A 19,397-nucleotide genomic window follows, 5' to 3' on the forward strand; every position below is an offset into this window, starting at 1 on the left:
TTCAAGTAATAAATACTTTATTTTCACATTAGAATTAAAAACGCAGTCATCTGCAGGACACATTATCTTCTCTCTACTGTACAGGTTTCAGTTGTGAGTGACGGACGTTTATTTTCCTTAAATAGCATTATGTACAGCAATTAAAAACTGTTCCAAGAGAATTATTGTTCAGTAAATCTTCACAAAAAAAAACAACTGTTAGCGTGTTGATCATCGGCCGCCTCCGTTAGCTGCTCCGCCCCCGGCTCCTCCTCCTGATTGGTCCTGAGCGCCAGACATCATCAGGAAGAGAACGAGAGGCACGATGTACATCCACTGGAGGAGAAAAAGAGGAGAGAGAGAAAAAAAAGGGGAAGTAAATACGATGATATCTTTGTTTACAAGACAACAAATTAACTGTTAATGACTGAGATCTTTTCAACAGTTCCAGATTGGTCATCCCAGATTAGGTTAAATGATTTTCTGAACAGAAAAGAAGAAAAAAAGATAAGTGTACAGGTGGGTAAGAGACTCTAAAAGTGAAGAAGAAGAAACGTCAGGATCAAACACCAAACACATGCTGAACATAATCACACTGATAATTGATTTAATTGATTTGGAGGCTGCCCAGTATGTCCTCATACAAAGTGCTTCAAATTAAGAATATTGGAGTTTTCTGAAATGTATTTGGCATTGAACCTGGAAAAAAAGAAATGTCAAAAGATTGGAAAAAGGAAAATGAGTAAGAAGCAAGAGGGAGGAGGGGGTAGGGGAGGGTGGGGGGGTTTCAGTTAGTCACATTGCTTAAAAGTTAAATACATAACTTGACGGAGGAGGACAGAACGAGCCACAAGTAAGAAAACAGTACTTGAGTGGGAATCAGCTCTGCTCTCTGCCTCCCCCTGCTGGGGGCTGTGCCGAATTGGTGGCCATGAGGAAGATTGCACCTCCCAGAATCAAATACCACTGGAACACAGCACAGCACCGAGTCAACACAATGTCACTGGATGCAGCACAAGCACAAGAGTCAACACAGCAGGATACGGCACAGTGCAAAACACACACACACACACACACACAAACACACACACACACACACACAGAGAGATCATAAAAGAGCTGAGACGAGCCAAGCGATAGGAGACGAGACCAGGTTCTCTGTGGGAATGTTTCCGACCACGGAGCTCGAAGGGAGAAACGGCGTTTACTCCGACTGACAGCTCGAAATGCCAGAAGACAAACAAAATCTCAGTTTTTTTTTAAAGGATGACTCATTTTTTTTTAAAGGTTTGAAATTGGACTTTTGTTGGCTGAATAATTTAGGACGACTAGTCAGAACAGCTGGGTCTCAAACTAGAACTGCAACCATCAGAAAATAGTAAAAAAATACTGATTAAGACGTCCTGGAGTTCAAGGTGACATCTTCAAATATCTCGTCTGACAAACAGTCCAAACTAGGGCTGCAGCTAATGATTAACTGATTAATCGTTTGGTCTATAAAACGTCAGAAAATGGTGAAAACTGTTGATCACTGTTTCCCAGAACTCAAGAAGACGTCCTCAAATGTCTTGTTTTGTCTGAGCCAACAGTCACCAAACCAAAGATAAAATCAAAACAGTTGCCGATTCATTTCCTGTTGATTGACTAATCGTTGCAGTTCTAGTTCAAACCCCTAAAATATTAAATTTACAGAAATATAACACCAAGAAAAGCAACAAATTCTCTAAACTGAGGTCCTTGAACCAGCAAATGTTCAGCAGTTTTGCTTAAAAAAATACTTAGTCAATCAACTAAACAGTTGCTGATTAATCTGCTGTCAATCAACTAATCGATTAATCGTTGTAGCCTCATCTAAAACCAAGACAAGGACTCAAACTGGATGAAAAAACAGGATCATTTGGACTTCAATGTTCCTTCTTTTCAGCCAGAAATATTGGCAAATTGAAAAAAAACCATGTTGGGTCTGATTGAGCAAAAAAAAAGATGAACTCATTTTCATTTCTTCATCGACTGTACGGACCATTACAACCATCAGAGGACAATTACCGACGGCAGAGAGGATCTCTTTAGGCACAGACTGTTGACTCTATCAGCAGTTTTTGCAGTACGAGTACTTACATATTTAGCGAAGAAAGATTTCTGCTCTTGTGGATTCTTCCCTTTCTTCTCAGATTCCTGTTCCATTCGTTCAAGGAACAGAGCCGTCTCAGGTCTGGAAGAAAGACGGCAATTAGCATTCAAACAAACCCCCAAAAGAGAGAGTATATCTAAAAAGGAAGAAAAAATTGCAAAGAGACTTGTTCTACCTATGGGGGGGGGGATGATGTGAAGCAGCTACGACAAGGAAAATATGAATCAAAGACATCTGAGAAAGTTATACTCAGATACACAAGAGGATTTCCACCAGCTGCCAACAGACACCGACAGATAGGGACGGAGGCAGCGCGCTACCGTTAACAGTCGGGCTTTATTAGCTAGTGGGGACATGTGAGAAATGAACAGGGATCTTATTAGCGGCGAGAAAACATATTATCGACTGACCCGGGTGCATTGACGGGAGCCACGACGCTGAGCGTGGTGTTGAAAACCTCGAGATCGACCTCGTCCTCCACCTCGGTGCCCCTGCAGGCTCCGGGTAACGTCACTATGGAGACGCCGATGAGGTATCCGGAGACGTCGGTGTGGAGGGCGATCACGTCGCTCAGATGGGACTCGACCATGGCGCACTGAGGATCGGAGCAGAGAGCAAAGGTTCATGTTGAAAGTCGGTATCGCCCACGTCTGAATCATGTGATGCATATGATTCAATTCAAACTTTAAAGACAAAGAATGATAACAAACAAGCTGTCAGATCAAATCTTAAAATCCCCAAAGTTTGGCTAAATTTAAACTGGCACGGTCATTTTCAAAAGGGGTCTCTTGACCTCAAGATATGTGAAGGAAAATGGGTTCTGTGGGTACCCACGAGTCTCCTCTGTACAGATATGCCCACTTTATGCTAATACCATGCAGTTTTTTTTAATGCAGTATGAATGTGTTACTTTCTCTTATTCTAAAAATGGTGTATTTGAATATTTCTGCATACTCGAGGTCCCTAAACAGTCTTAGAATTGCATAAATTTGGTCTGACTGGAAGGCTGAGACTCTTCTGGATTCAATGAGCCCAGCTGTATTCATGTGGATGATGTTGGTCCCCGTAGTAGCCGTTTTATTGTAGTGAGACCATTTTTTGAAGCTTGACCTCACTTGTATAAAATGACCTATTATGACCTCTATGATAATCATGGCCTCAAATTTTTCAGCAAATCTGTGTAACAAATGATATCTTCTATGTAGCATATACTGTTGACCTGCTAGCTCCATCTAAAGATCCCCTGCCCCCACCCAAAAAAAACAAAATAGGTCTACAGTAGGAAGGGGGGGGAGTGGAAGAGGTTAAGGAAACATTTCAACATGTCCTCTGTATCAACAATTTTACAAAAAACAACACACAGATTAAAAGGAATCCCAGGAGCCTTGATTATTAAAACCACTGCAAACCCAAAATCCACAACAGCCTTCTAACAATGTTCTGGTCTTATGTACATAATAGGAATCATCTAAAAAGTATCAGAAATATTGTCAAGTTTTTGTAAACTTTCCTGATATTGGGTTTGAATTGGACGTGGTTATACTCTGACATTTATTACGTCAATCATAAGCAATGTGATGTGCTGCTGTAAGCGTATTTCTGGTGGCTGAAGTTTCTGTGTCATTGGCAGCATTTCTGCATCTCAGTTAATTTTGCTATATTCTTCATTACTGTGGCTGATTACCTGCTGTACATTTAAATGCACACAAGTTCTGCTCAAGAAGTCTTATCTCTCTCTCCTTCTTTTAGCGACTTTCTCGCTAATCTCACGGTTGGTTACATGCTTTTCAGATCTGCTAGTTACTTTAGCTTCACAGTTAGCGATGGCGTCTCTTTTGCTTGGAGTGTCTCATGTTTAGCTACTCCTCTGCCTCCTTTAGTGATAATGGTGCATGTTATAAATGTAGTTTATTTACCGTGATGGAAACCCAGTGGTTTGCTACTGTAGTTAGACAGCCCCCAGTAGCAGGTGCAGGTGTCACGTGATCTGCCACACCTACACAGTCTGGAGAAATGGTCTAAACAGCAAAATGAGCTGTTTTTTTAATTAGGTTTTCTAATATTCATGAACTTTTATTTTTACTCAGATTTTTGTGGATGCTTAATGAGACACTTTGATATCATATATGCATTTTTACTATTTAAAGCCAAATTTCCAGAGTCTTTAAGTTTGAATTCACCAAGAGAGACCATCAAAAACCTATAAACCTTTGATTCATTTGTTACACTAATGACACAAGTGTCACTTATGAAGCTCTTCATGTAGTGATACACTCTTTTAACCAGGCTCTATTTCCCAACATAGACATTGTCTCCAGTGTTTTGAATTTATCTGTTAATTTATCAGTCGTGTTACACAAATAACAGAATACAAGTGTCAGTTGAGTAGTCTGTGTTTCAGGAGGGTTTAAAATCATGTCAATTTAATGTCCAGCCCATTAACATACATGAGAAGGCAAAATATCAGGAAGACTTTTCAATATAACGCACTCCAGTACATCACCACCCACTACAACCTCAATAATAATAATAATAATAATAATAATAATAATAATAATAATAATAATAATAATAATAACAACAATAATAAAGCAGAATTATCTTTTTGACAATGTCAACAAAAACTGAAAATGTATAAACTTTGTGACAGTAGAATTTATGGCAGTGAGGTTGTATTAGATCGCATAGATGTTCCTAATAAGAGCTCGGTGGGTAAATATCTGAGCTTTCAGAAATAAATCTGTGTTTGACTTGGATATAGATGTGAACGCTACTTACAAGTTAGACACTCGTAATTACAATAACTCTGATATGACATGAACGTCCAGCTCATCCTGTTGTAAACTGGGTGGGTTCCAGTCAGGTGAGGCTGAGTCACTGGGAGAGTGTTGGTGGTAACTGGCTGTGATGTTTTATCAGGTTTTTCCCGTCTTTTCCTCAATTTTAAGTTATATTTGTTGCATTTCCCAAAGTTTGTTTTGCTTATATCTTTAATGTTGCGTTTCTGAGAGCAAACGCCAAGATAAATTCTTCTAATTTAAATCTAAATTTCATCCCATGGTCTTCTCATGAACGCAAATAATCTTGCTTTTAATTTGACAAGCTTACGTTATTAATTTCTATGTGATGTACGGTTGGGTGAAGCTTTGTGTTTTGTATAATGTGACCTGTGTGTTTTTTGCTTTGTACTGTTTGTTATTGTGCTCTTATATGTTTTAATTGTAAGGGACTACAGATGAAAATTAACTTTAAGCTAACTCTGGTGCTGTGCATCAAATGTTAACATTTATGTTTAAAACTTGTCCCAATAAAACCAATACAACTAATATTTTTGTTAGTAAAGGCCAACTTTTTTGCACACACTCCCACCTACTAACCTACTTCTTCAACATCCCCTTTAACGGTTTTTTCCAGTGCCAAGCAACATCTTCTGCCCTTTATATGAAGCCGTGACATTACACTTCTCTAATCCAGTCTTACCATGGTGTTTATCTAAAGTGCTTTTACTGAAGAAATCAGTAGATCAGTGAGATACATACAGCTCTGACAAACGCTGTGAGGTAACCCTCCATCTGTCGCTCTGTCTGTCTGTCTGCCTGCAGGAAGACACGAGGCACTCGGATTCTGTACAGACCGTCCACGGCAGCCACTTCCTGTTGAGTCATTCGAAACAAACATGGTTGTCAGTGGTCATTCAACTAATTTGTAATGAACTCTTTGGTCAGATTGTGGCACATGGTGTCCACAAACAAACAGTATTTAAAAACAAAATGAATCACCTCATTTGTGTGTTGCTTTAGGGGATCTCTATTTTGGACTACAGTATTTGTGAGTTCACATCACTGTTTATCATATTTCACCTTTAGTTTGGTTCTGTCCTCCTCTGATAGCTGGTTCTGACTTAGTGAGACGCTCGGCTCCCTTCCAGCTTTCAATATCAGCGCTCCACGTACCCGAAATTTAGCTACATCATCTGAAACAAGGAGATTGATGGACAGTAAGAACAGGAAGACACCATCAGGGTTTCTGCAGGTTTCACCGAGTTAAATTTAAGGCTTTTAAAGACATTTTAATACCACATATAATGCAATTTAATACCTGCTTCACTGCCAAAGTATGAGAGACTTCAATAAAAACCATTAGGGCTGGAATGATTTACCAAGTGCAATGTGGAAAATGTCGGTTTAATTCAATTTATTTCACATATTTGTCCTGACTTTCTGGCAGTATATAACAATCATTCCAAATTATATCACTAACTACTCATTAATCATGACTTGGACATGAATAAGCAGCAGAAAAACAATGGATGAATGGATGGATTGATTAACCAATTAAAAAAATAACTAATTCATTCAAGATCAGAGAACAACAGAATCAGGGATCTCCCGGCCAAGTTTTGACAAAAATCACAAAACATTTCTTCCTATGACAGCCTAGAAAAAATATTTCAGACCTTTGTGAATGAGATTTCAGACTTTTAAATACCTTCTAAGGCCCCTTTTTTGAGAAACAGTCTAGTTACACATTTAATGTCATGTGTTTTAAAGAAAATTCAGGACTATATAGGCCCTATATATGACCAGATTATTACATATGTATATTACTACATTATGAAAAGAATCTCATTTATAAACTGATAAAAACAGACAAAACAAAACACTAAATCAAAACCCCATTCAAAAATTCTGCATAATTTAGTAAATATCTGGTTGTGGGAAAATGTATTGAGCATCTAAACCTAAAAAAGAAATATAAAATGTTGAGATAAATAAAATGTTGCAGTCTTTCCTACATGCCGAATTATACAGATCACATTAGCATTTCTGAAAATATATCAAAATATGTTGAACCAGGTACATGAATTTGTCGATACGTTAGAAAATATCAAAATTACAGATTTAAGAGTTTGATATGTACGTTTCTCTGTACGAATATGGCGTTATTGCCGGTGGCACAAGGCTACATAGTTAGCTTCAGCAGCATTACCAACAATGTATTAACTATGTAACATAGCTGTTAACGTCAATAATAACAAAACATTTTCTCACCAACTTCAAAGGAATGTTCAAGAGGCACAGAGAAACCGCTGAACTCAGTGTCTAAGGCATCGCCAACCTGAGAATGAAAACAAAATCTGGTGTTAGCCTTTAGCACGCAAAGCTAATGCTAAGCACTTGGCTAACAGGTGCAACTTCCGCTTAAACGCAGTCAAATATTGTACTTAAACTGATGCGATGTCACACTTACCCTTCTTCCGTTGTTACAACAGACGAAACTCGTGCATAAGAAGAAAAAAATAGTAAAAACAACGGCGATTTTAAATGGCAGTAGGCGAGCCATTTTTAACAGAAGTGGGTACCGGAAGACACCGTCAAACGTGCTACAGTAATATTAGCATTTCCGGAGTGCTTTTTTTTCATAACAGAAGTCTCTGAAAATAAATAAATAAAATAAAATAAAATAGATAAATAAATAAATAAGCTCATTGTTGAGCCTTGAAATTAAATGAAATTACAAATCTTTCTTTTCTTTGTTTTTGCAATATTTCAAATATTCATTTGGAAGTTTTTGGAAGTCTGCTTCTAGAATAAATTATTAAATTTCCTTAGATTCCCTTAAAAATTTAAAGTACCCCTCCACTCAAAAACATGTTTTTCTTCTTGTTCCTACAGTTGAATGTTTGAACTTCACTGTGCAGAATAATGTACAGACGGGTGACAAATTAAAGGAAAAAACTGGTACAGGTCTGAATGCTTGACCCTTACAGTGAGGGGATCTGGTGGCTCCGTTATGCTTTGGGGGGCGTTTTGCTGGCATGGTTTGGGTCCATTTGTCCACTTAGAGGGAAGGGTCACTGCAAATAAATCAAATCCTATGATGAAACATTTCTATCCTGATGGGAGTGGTCTCTTCCAGGATGACAATGCTCCAATTCACAGGGCAGGAGGGGTCACTGAATGGTTGTGAATCATATGCTATGGCCTTCACAGTCACCAGATCTCAACCCAATTGAACACCTATGGGAGATTTTGGACTGACGTGTTAGACAGCGCTCTCCACCACCATCATTAAAATACCAAATGAGGGGAAAAAAAACAATAGGGGCTTTATAAATAAATAAAACCCAGTGGAAATAATTGAAATAACAATTGAATTTTTTTGTGTAAGAAAAATATCAGACACATATTATTATTCAAAGCAGACTATTTTATATACAGTACATCTTAAAACATGTCTGGAGGGGATCTTTAATGATGGTGGATGAAATCATCCTATTTTTGTTCAGTACGTATTTGTTTTAGGCTAACAGCGTCACTATTCAAGCATCACGCAGTTTTATTTACATCATCACCTTGTCTCGACTAAATAATTGGCTGCTTTATATGCAGGTGACAACTGAAACACATTTAATTTGTGCATACTAAGCTATTTAAGGTATCTGTTGACCTACTTGTGTGCACATTGTTTATGCATATCTCTCAATATATATCAAGTTACTTTACTTTCTACATTTGTTTATCTTTGAACATGCCAGTGTTGTCATCTGCTATGTCAGTGCTGCTGCGCAGGAACAATATTTAGTCTTTGAATTCATATTTTTAGCATTTTGGTATTTTCAGTAGTTTCCTTGTCTGTTGACAGAATTCAACTAATGAACAGATCTGTGTTTGTGCAGGTAACACGTCAGCACAAATTTATTGTGCAATTTCTTGTTCCTGGTGAATTAAAGTGGTTTTGATTTCTATTTTGGTTTATTCAAATTTCATCTTAGTGTTGCTCTTTATTTTGTCTGTGGCGCAGACGGTTGTAACAAGATGAATAATTTACCTAAAAGACAAGTTGAGTTGTTGAGTACCCAAACAAGTAATGTGCTCTGATCCATTCATTCTGAGCAGATCAAGTACTTGCTATATATTTAGAACATCATCCACTATAAAATGTGTATAGAATTAATAGTTTCAGATCAACTTTATTATCCCACACGGGGAAGTTTGTTTGGTCCAGTGCTCATAAAAGACATAAAAGCCCCATAGAATCCACAATAAAAACAGTAGAATACCCAGTAAGACCACAGCATAATCATAATAAAACACATTTGATCATACTGAGACAGAATAAATCAATAAAATCAAATAAAAACAGTCATTAAAATCAAAGTTGATATAAAAGTGTAAAAGCGAGACGTAAAAGAAACATTCAGCATTACAAAAAAGTGTAGGGGAGACCGGGGTAAATAGAGCCACCCCCTTTATCTAGGTAACCATAAACAAAAGTAATCATGTGATCACAAATTAAGAAAGAATAGTTCACATTACTCAATCCATCTTGGACTCAAGCACATGGAGAGAGTGGTCAGCAAAACCAAGTGAATTCATCATGTTACTAAAGTTATCAGTCTTGTATCTTAATTAAAAAAAATGGAGGTTGTGGGGTATTTTCTGATATTCTAGAGACTAGAGACACTGTTCATGTTTGATCCCTGTTACAAGTGCTACAAATGTTGATGAATAAATACCTAATTGTTGACTAATGTTAAGTTTAAGCCACACGCAACCATGCTGTACATACAGACAGGTGACAAATTAAAGGAAAAGCCAACATAAAGTGTCTCAGTAAGGTGTTGGACCACCAGAACAGCTTCAATGCTGATTGATTCTACAGTCTCTGAACTCTACTGGAGGGATGAACACCATTCATCCAAAAGATATTCCCTCATTTGGTGTTTTGATGATGGTGTGGTCTTAAGATTATGTTACACTGCCTTATAGTCAAAAGCTCATTGTAAGACTTTATGATCTCTGCTTCCCGTGTGATACAGAACAGGTACTATCAAAGGTGAGGTGTGGGTCACTGTAACTTTAGAGGGAATGTCCAGGGAGGAAAGGCAGATAAGGATTTAGCCTTCAACTCTTAATTCTCAGCAGAGACCGAAAGAAATTCCCTAGAGATACAGTGAATTAATTAAAACTAATTGTTAGGGTGATGAATATGGGATGATTGTGATGCATGTGGCTGTATATGCAAGTACCAAACACTGAACTTCATTCAACATCTCTTCAGCCGAGCAAACTGGGAGATCTGGACCCGCAAATATACATTCTGGATATTACAATAAAACTCTGAAAGACAACTTGCTCTCCGTGAATTCATCTTAAATTTCCACAACAGTCATCCTGGAAGATGTTTCATCATAGGATAAAGCTGATCACTCACAACTACTTTGTATTGATTAGCAGTGACCCTTCCCTCTAGTGGACCCAAACCATGCCAGCAAAATGCCCCCCACAGCATAACTGAGCCCCCAGATCCCCTCACTGTAGGGGTGCAGCATTCAGACCTGGACCAGGTTTTCCTTTAATTTAACTTTAATTTAACCTGTCTGTTTTTGCCTTTGTTAAATTGATGGCATCAATAAAGCTCAAAATGATCTCAAATTTGTTTGATGTACCTTGGGGTAAGTTGTGCCATAGGACTACCTTTTTTTGATGGCTCATTGTTGTAAAACCATAATAATTAATTAATTTGTTTTAATTTCCATGGTTAGACAACAACCTGGGGTATATATAGTAACTATTATTTGAAACAAATACACTTTCATTTTGCAGTAAAATCATCAAATGTAAAAAGTGGCTCACGTTACCCCGTTCTCCCCTACTGCACCTTGCATTGAATACAATGTAGACTTGTTGTGTGATTCTGGATGCACTGATACATCCAGGACCAGCAGAGGCTGCTAACAGACCAGAAAAGGCCCCCCCAACCTCCCCTTCTTCACACCCCACCCCCCACCACCCTTTAGAAAAGGGCTCTAAAGGTGCCATGTTATCAGCTGAATAATAGATATTTACATCATGTGATGAAGAGGTTTGTTCATATTTGGAAATCCTTCAGTAAGCATTCTACCTCAGCCTGGTTTTTATTCCCCAAATGTCCTTTTAAGGAGTAAATTTGCACTGAATTACACCGAGCAGGAAACTGTCGCTGCTCTGATCTCAAAAACTGAGATTTTTGTCTCCATATTGTGTCTCCATCCAGCTGGGATAGACAGCAGTTTACACCTGGCATCAGTATGCGTCTCAAATGTGTGACCTCCAGTGATCGGGTTTCACTTCCCTGCTTGGCTTTTATTCTATGGGAAACTGAGACCGCTATAAAAATACCAGTGGTTAGTTCTGGATGTATAACAACTGCTTTGCCTCTGACCCCAAAACCTCAACCAAGCTGTTAAGTACATAGTCACATCTGTCGTACCCGAGTGTGTCTGCTCATGTAGTCAATGCAGGAATTATTTTTATTGCATGTCTCCATAGGTTTCGGGTTCAGTCACACCTGTATTTAAAGCTGCCTATATGTTGTCTGAGCAAAACCATTTAAATAGTGAAGTGGACAAACTATTCTTCATTGTAAACGCATTAAAAATATCTAAAATTAGTAAATACAGTAACATGGATTTGGGACATAACACTGGGGGTTGCACAGATGAGTTTCTGCTCATATGGTGGCAGAAGTGGTATCACAAAAAAATCCCTTTAATAGCTCCATTGTCACGCCGGTACAGATAACTGAATTAACAAGTAAACACATGCATCTGTAACGGTTATTAGGGTCATCAGTAATGAAGTCTTTATATCAAATTGAGGAGAGAAGCTTTCACTGTGAGGTTTTAAACATTAGAGAACATTATTTCCTTCATGTTTTTTTTAGATTTTCATTATATTCTGGGCATAAGACGGAGGTGGAAAGCTGTCTAAAAAAATACTTCACTGGAATCAGGTTTTATTTGCAGAATTAAGGTGAATTGGTTTCCAATAAGTGCTAGCCCCAGTCTGTCACATAGAAAGTAACGTACTAAAACTTTAGAAACTTAAAGGCGCAATCCATTAAAGTAACCCCAGTATTAAAACTGAAAACACGACCTGCTATCACGCTCAAACTGATTGTTTGGTCTTAATATGGGAAGTATAGTGTTATTAAATAACTTAGTCGAAGTTATGGCACTTTTCTGATGCTGCTGAAGGTTAATTTGAGGCTAGGAGGATCTATTTATTCACCTTTTATGCTATAAATGTACAAGACGGCGGCTTTTATTTCCAGGTCTTTTGAGGACCCTCTACATGTTTGGTACTTTTAGATCTACTCATCTCCTCGTTACGATGTGCCTATTGGCAGCGACTCAAAAGTTTGGTTTGTTAGCAGCGTTCCCTCCTCTCAACAGGTTCAGTGAGCACGGGGCATCTCCAGGCCAAAATTTATGGATTGTGTTCATCTTCCCTGGGCCTGCGTGCATTGGAAAAGGGCTCCAGTTACTAATTTAACTGTGTTTGAAGTTGCCAAAACCCTGTTGAACAGCCTAAGGGTGAACTAAGGGGCAGAATGGCTGTGACATCACTGATTGGGCTGAGTGTGTGTGTGTGCGTGTTCAGAAGAGTCGATATCATGAAAGCATCAAACCAGAGAGAAGAGAGAAGCAGGTTTCTGCCCAATGATGTGAATGATGTGATTTATTTCTCAATGCTTATTCCTGGCTGAAAAGTTCTGCTGACACGCAATAAAAACCTCTGTGGATACAAGTGAGAGGCATCCATCATTTTAAACTTCAATGTTTCGGCAGCAAAGTGCTGAAAAAGAGTCTTGAATCCCGTTTTAATCCTTTTAAAGTTTAGAATTTACATTTTGCGCATCCGACATGTTTTCACCACTTTTATTTTTTGTTCATTCTTAAACCTTTAAAGGGCACATAACATGCACAAGCAAGTTTCTGTTATTTTTATACTGTTATGATGTCGGATATCCATGTTAAATACAGTTAAAGTTCCAAAACTTGAGGTGAACGTCTGTAAAATGCTTCCTGAGTCTTCAGCCTGCTCTGAATGATACCTTGCCGAAAGGCTGATGCCAGCTCTACACACATAATAATAATAATAATAATAAACTTTATTTATATAGAACTTTTCTTAACAATGTTACAAAATGCTTTACAAACGAAAATAAAACCAACAAGGCAGATAAAAGTAAGCAAAGAGGAGCACAGAAGTAACAATAGAAGATGTACAATAATAGTAATAATAAAACAATAAAATGCACAGAAGTAAAATAATAATAATAAAAAGAATAACATCAATTAATATGTGTAAAATCAGTAAAGTCTGAGGGCTCTAACAGCAAAAGCCCGATCACCCAACAGGGCTCCATCTGCAGATCTTAAGGGTCGCGGGGGCACATACCAGGTCAATAATGCAGATATGTAACTAGGAGCGAGGCTGTTTAAAGCCTTAAAGGCAAGTAATAAAATTTTAAAATCAATGCGAAAGCTAACTGGGAGCCAGTGTGGGGAGGCAAGCACATTCTGTCCCAGTAATGAGACGAGCAGCAGCATTTTGGAGCGACTGGTGACGGTGGAGGGAGCCCTGGCTGATTGCCGAATAAAGCGCGTCGCAGTAGTCGAGCCGAGAATATATAAATGTCACATGTCCGTAAACAGCTGTCCATTCTGTAGTCTTTGCTGCTAAGGTTGTTCCATGGTTTGTTGATGTAGCCTTTGGAGCTGGCAGAAGTTTTCCGAAGGGCAGCTTCCTGAAGCCAACCAATCAGAACGGAGAGGGCTTCTCGGGAGGCGGGACTTGAAGAGACTGTTTCAGACAGAGGCTGAACTGAGGGGCTGCAGAAAGAGCCAGTATGAGATAAATAAGGACTTTGAGTTTTTTTGAACTGTAAATCATGCAAATATATTCCAGTAGAGCCTCAGAATAAAAATATAGACACTGAACTATGCATGATGTGTCCTCTTTAAAAAAAATAATGTCATTAGAGTCTGTCACACTTCATCCAATGCAATTCTTGTTCTGGCATTTGCCAGAATGACAATTTGGCTCACATAAGAAGAACACTGACAAAAATAAATCTGATAATGACAGGAACGTCCTAGTGGAGGTCAAATACATGGTCGAAAAATTAAACACCGGCCCGTTGAACAGCAAAAGGAAAACGGATCTCCATCATGAGCCTGATGACATGAAGATTAAGATTTGTTGGGAGCGCCAAAGTCCTTCTTTTTTGTTACGATCCCTCCACGTCAGCTGGACAGGAAAACACTGTCCTTCCTAAAAAGACTGTAATTATAAGATATCCACTTTATTTGACTAACTCAGACAGCTGACGCCTCATATTATCTTAAGATAAATATTTGAATACGTTTTTGCTCTGTGGATTCTGTCCTCCATCACTTACATTGTAAGGGCATCATGAAGGGATGTTTTAATGGTCAGTATGAACAGGAGGGATGATTATGGCAAGAAAAACCTGTCTCAGTGTTCACATGGGTACCTGATTGTTTAAGAGAGACTTTAAAAATTGTGAATCTATCCTTTAACACTAAGAAAAAAGCCTTTTCACATGTCCCAACGTCTTGCTTTTACTATAAACACTATATCCTTTAACTTTCCATTAAAAAAATGTAAAAAACAGAATTCCTCCATTACAGAAGTCAACAATAATAAACAATTAATTATAATAATTAAAAGAAGATGGCAGTAGATGATCTCAAGCAAAGACACTTTAGGTTTTCTCTGATTTTACACAGAAAATTACAACTCTACAGATATCTTGTGTAGTTATGATGGGTTTTGACACATAATACTTATCATATTACAGTCTGTATGGAAACAGTCTGTCTGTCTCTGGGCTCTTGTTCAGTCTGAAGGTGCGGCTGCTCTGTATGGAGCATATGGTGACTGAGGCATGTGATTCCCCGGGGCTCTGCCTTTGAAACTATGGAGGCCAATACAGTATCTATTCCCCCTTACTGGGACAACCCATTACTCTCTGTCACTGCCCTAAACAACGGTGTCACCTTTCTATTCTTAGTCAAATACGAAAGCAGGTATATTTATATGAAACAGCAACAGGACTCTTCACTTTGAAGGAAGATACTGTCATGTCCTGTCAGCCTGTGCGCCGTTAAAAATGGACTGTTGTGAAAAATGAGAAAGGAAGTCGACAGGAATGTTTTGAAACACGTCCGTAGTTTTAAGACTGGTCATGATGCCGCCATAGTTTGGGGTTAATCCGTAGAAAATGACTCCTAAACCTGTAGAGTGTAGAAAGATATTTCTGTTAATAGTTATTTTCATGCTGTAGTGTTGACAAATTAAAAATATCTTACTACTGTGCTAAATCATCCCTCCAAGTTTTACTACTTTTTTTTTACCATTATGACCCCAATTACAGTACGAGGGACAACTTGAACACACTGATTTGAGATGTGAGACAACATTTTGCTACAGAGGAATAGACTGTCATCCAACTAAAATGAGTAACAACAGGCTGAAAAGCAGTGTTTTGCTGCCCTCTCTGGTTGAAAGTTCAAACTCTGTTGCACCTGTCAAACGTGTGGATTGTTGCACCTAATAATCACATCAAGGGGTCCTCGAGTTCACCTGCGTATCAGCTGATGGTTTGTCCCACATCACAAACCACAGATTGTTCTTCGTATTAGCCGTACTGTATAAATATCTTTATCTCCACTGAGTGCACCAAGTTTATATCATAAAAGCAGACGACATTAAAGAAGAAGAAAAAAACCTTCAAAACATCAGACATTAGATTTAAGTATTAATTGAAACATCAATGTATTATTCAAAAGCAACACTGCTAAACCATATACAACTAATATTAATCATGTCCTTAATGAGTTCTCTGAAAATACTCAGGGACACAGAGTATTGAGCCTCTGTAAATTATTCTATGAGAACGGAGCAGAGTATCTGAACCTCAACTGATGCCTGTCAGCATCTCCAGGTGAGAAATAAGCTATTCATAAGACCTTTGTAAATAAACAGGAGCCAATAGTTTCAGCATATACAGGTACAGCAAAAAATACATTTGCATACATGACTGATATTGACTTTGACAGTTGCATCGTGACATCAAGAGAGAGAAAACAAGCGCACCCTCTTTACTGAAAGAAGGAAAAACAACATAATGTAACATTTAACTTTTTGAAAACCCAGAAGCTGCAACCCACTGCTGTCCATCTTATAAGTGTGTTTTGAAAGGACATAGCAATAGAAATAAGCTTTTAACTAACTTGCCACATGGGGGCAGCAGAAACAAGTTGTGAACAGAAAATGGACATATTATCAGCTTTTACGTGCATAATATGTAATTTCTGCTGCTAGGGGTCTCTCAATCGAAACAAAACAAAACGAAAGATGGAGTGTGATGATGTTGTGAAGTAGCGTGGGATCATGGGAGTTGTTGTCTTCATTGTTAAACAACCAGTTTCTCCGGTTAGGATTCCCTCATTGTTCAGGAGGTTTTTACTGGGAGCCGAATAATACACAGACGTCTCCTCCTCTCCAGGACAAACAGACCTGGTGATTAAAACAGGTAAAAACACTGAATAAAGCAGTTTCACATTAAAAATCAGTGTTTCTCTGACGCTGTTTGCTCAGCTTGTTTCTCTGACAACTTAAGATCCAGACGTCTGATGACTAAAATCCTTCATCCGGTTAAAAGATACAGTTAAAAATGACCAAAATCTAAAAAGTTTAGATTAAAAATGTGGCTTAAAACTGAATAAAAGTCAATTTATGTTTCTGGCAGGCAACCACAACATCAATGTATGACTGATTTCTCTGGGTTTGAAAATTGTTGGAAACATTTGGGATAATGTAAGTACACAACTCAACAAAATATATAACATAGGTCTAGTCATTTTCAGACATTTTAAAGCGGAATAGTTACATATTAGGGATGTGCAGAGAGCCCAGTATTTGTATTTGTATCTGTATTTGTTGAGGCAGCAAAATTATTTGCATTTGTACTCGAATAAAAGTGGAAAGAGGCTTAAAAATCCTGTTTTTGTTTTTATTATGCTTTTAATTTTAGAAAATTAAAGTGTTACAATAAGTGTTCATAAATAAATTACCTTATGCAGGAGGTCCCCACTCTGGGTCTGGAACTGGAGTCTCCCAGATCATAGATGACTGACTACTGAGCTAAAAGTTAACTCATCGCCTCATTGCAGACAGACTTCTAACTAACAAATATTTTTAAAAATATTTGTATGAAACAAATATACGTGAAAAACCCATTATTTGTGCTTTGCCGAATAATGTATTTGTATTTGGGCACACCCCTAATACATATTACAGCTTTATGTTGATATATTGAACTTGTTAGTAATCAGTTGCCTATTCACACATCCAGCAGTTACGGAGCAACATTATCATTCATTTGGAGTCGTGTTTCTGTCCACCTGGTGACTGTAAGTCCAATATTCACTCTCTTTTAGCTCTGTTTTTGGTCTCCACCACCTCCTGAGGGAAATATCTGGCTCTTTAGCTGCTAAATGCTCCACTGTGTTCACCAGCTAGTCTACAGCTAACTGTGTCTGTTTGCTGTTCAGTGCTGAGCAGGTAGTGTACGGTGGACTTTTTAAAGCTTTTTCTCTAAAAACAGCTGTCTGCTGCGGCTGAAAATGACGCTATGAGAGCGCTGAGAGTGAACCAAAACAGTAAAGTTGCAGCCGGACAGATAAACAACGAGCTGAAACTCACTATAAAGCTCCATAAAGCCGAGAGGAGCTTCAGAGTCATTGTCATCTCTGTAAGTTCATCACTACGAGCCACGCCTCTGTCATGTCATACATTAATTTAAAAAATATCGCCTATAAGCGACCATAAAATATCGGTAAACAAATTCTTACTCTGAATTTAGTTTTGTGCCAAAGATTCTAATTTTAATGCGAAATACTGACAACTGATAGCTTCACTCTCTAAACTGGTAGGTATCAGTCACGGGAAAAGCTGCTGTGAAGGTGGAGAGGACCTGCTTCAGTTGGCTTAACGTGTACTTCAGTGAGGCTTAACTAATGCAAGCGTTAAATAACTGTGGTGTCATCCTCCACAGCGGATCACTGGATCATGTAGGACGCCTATTGTTAGTCTCCTACAACCACCTTAAATCCACAATATATGAATAATTTAAACCCACTCAGAGTTTAGTCACAGCATCAATCGACTCTGATGAGCTGGGAATGTATCAAAAAAGACATATTAAAGATAATTTACCTTAAAAGTCAAGTCATATGAAGTTAGAATATACAGTAGACTCAAGGACATATTATGTCCTATTCAAACAGCCCTCCGTAATCTTCCTTGTGGGGTATTTTTTTTCTCCTTGAACATCTGATTCTCAAGTTGCACTTGCCTTAAATAGCTGTTCTTCAATCTCTGCCTCTCTTTCTGACTTGAGTTCTCTCTCCCAAATTAAAGTCTGAAAGAATGTTTATTGTTATAGCCAAGGTTATGGCTGCCCGGGCAATTTGGGCAAGCAAGAAAAAAAACGAGCGTAGAATTCAAAAAAGGGATGACTGTATACAGACGAGTGAATAGAAAGTGAAAAGCCGCTTAAATGCTTAATTCAACACTGATGTTTATTATATGCATTTTTGCTCTGCGTTGCAATTTTTAATCAGAGGAAGGAGGATAAAAGCCATTAGGTTCATATGTGCACAATCTCTATTTTTTTTATTTATTTATTCCACAACACAAATCCTCAGCATGTATGTGTTTGTCTACACTCATGTGTCTGTGATGGGTTGTAGAGTTTATACTGTACCTCTCCAGGAACTCATAAGGTCAGCGACCTCCTTCTACCGTCTTTGACCTTGTTCGTCACATCCCCGCTGAGGTCTCGCAGCGCCATAAAATACACCCTGTTGACAGCTCCGGCTACTACAGAACAAATGAGATTGTCAGAGCCCTGTAGGAACGCACGGCCGCGGCTGCCGCTTTGCTCTCACATTTTCATTTCTGACTTTATATCTCTCATCCGTTTCAGCCGCTGAGATTTAACATTGGCAGAGTTAAGCGTGAAACATATCTGAGCGGTTCGGCCGTCGCAGCGTTCGCTCAATCAAACTGTCAGTGGTGCTGATTAGCATGAGTCAGTTTGTTAATGTTCTGGCTCCAAGGCCTAATGAGTTAATCAGCTGGCAGGTTCTCCCGAGGGCTGGACTTTTCTTTATGGCTCTGAACTGCTTTTACCCCTCATGGTGTCTTCCATCTCTTCCTCAAAGCCCCGCAGCTCCTGCCAAGGTTTCAAGTGACAACCATTCTGTCACTCTCTTCCTTCCTTGTTCAACTCGTCGGGAGGGAAGGGGAGGGGGGTGGGGGGGGATGAAGTGACTGGCAGTGTGAGTGAGAGTGTGTGTTTGAGTGAGAAGAAGAGGAGGGGAGGTGAGGTGGGGGGGGGGGGGGGAGGCTGCTGAGGTGATAAA

The 19,397-nt window shown here is 38.6% G+C and overlaps 1 protein-coding gene across 2 annotated transcripts; it reads right to left on the reverse strand.

Annotated features, from left to right (window-relative positions):
* Positions 1-7,509, reverse strand: emc10 (ER membrane protein complex subunit 10). Of its 2 annotated transcripts, XM_067570320.1 has the most exons (8): positions 7,361-7,509; positions 7,162-7,228; positions 5,971-6,083; positions 5,650-5,763; positions 2,521-2,705; positions 2,098-2,191; positions 848-945; positions 1-315 (listed from the first exon to the last, which is right to left on the reverse strand). In XM_067570320.1, exons 1-7 carry the CDS (start codon positions 7,451-7,453, stop codon positions 859-861), a joined length of 753 nt encoding a protein of 250 aa, XP_067426421.1. In that variant the 5' UTR covers positions 7,454-7,509; the 3' UTR covers positions 1-315; positions 848-858. The 2 variants fall into 2 exon arrangements, with proteins under 2 accessions (XP_067426421.1, XP_067426420.1); XM_067570319.1 differs by lacking the exon at positions 848-945.
* Positions 7,510-19,397: the final 11,888 nt, after the last annotated feature.

Source organism: Thunnus thynnus, chromosome 17 (genome assembly GCF_963924715.1).
Source record: "Thunnus thynnus chromosome 17, fThuThy2.1, whole genome shotgun sequence".
Taxonomy (NCBI): Eukaryota; Metazoa; Chordata; class Actinopteri; order Scombriformes; family Scombridae; genus Thunnus; species Thunnus thynnus.

Excerpts from the sequence above, each read along its gene's own strand:
- emc10 (XM_067570319.1), bottom strand. The coding sequence starts at position 7,453 with ATGGCTCGCCTACTGCCATTTAAAATCGCCGTTGTTTTTACTATTTTT. Across the intron at positions 2,706-5,649 it reads TCACAGCGTTTGTCAGAGCT|TGCGCCATGGTCGAGTCCCA; the intron begins GTATGTATCTCA and ends TCCGATCCTCAG. Across the intron at positions 2,192-2,520 it reads GCTCCCGTCAATGCACCCGG|ACCTGAGACGGCTCTGTTCC; the intron begins GTCAGTCGATAA and ends TCTTTCTTCCAG.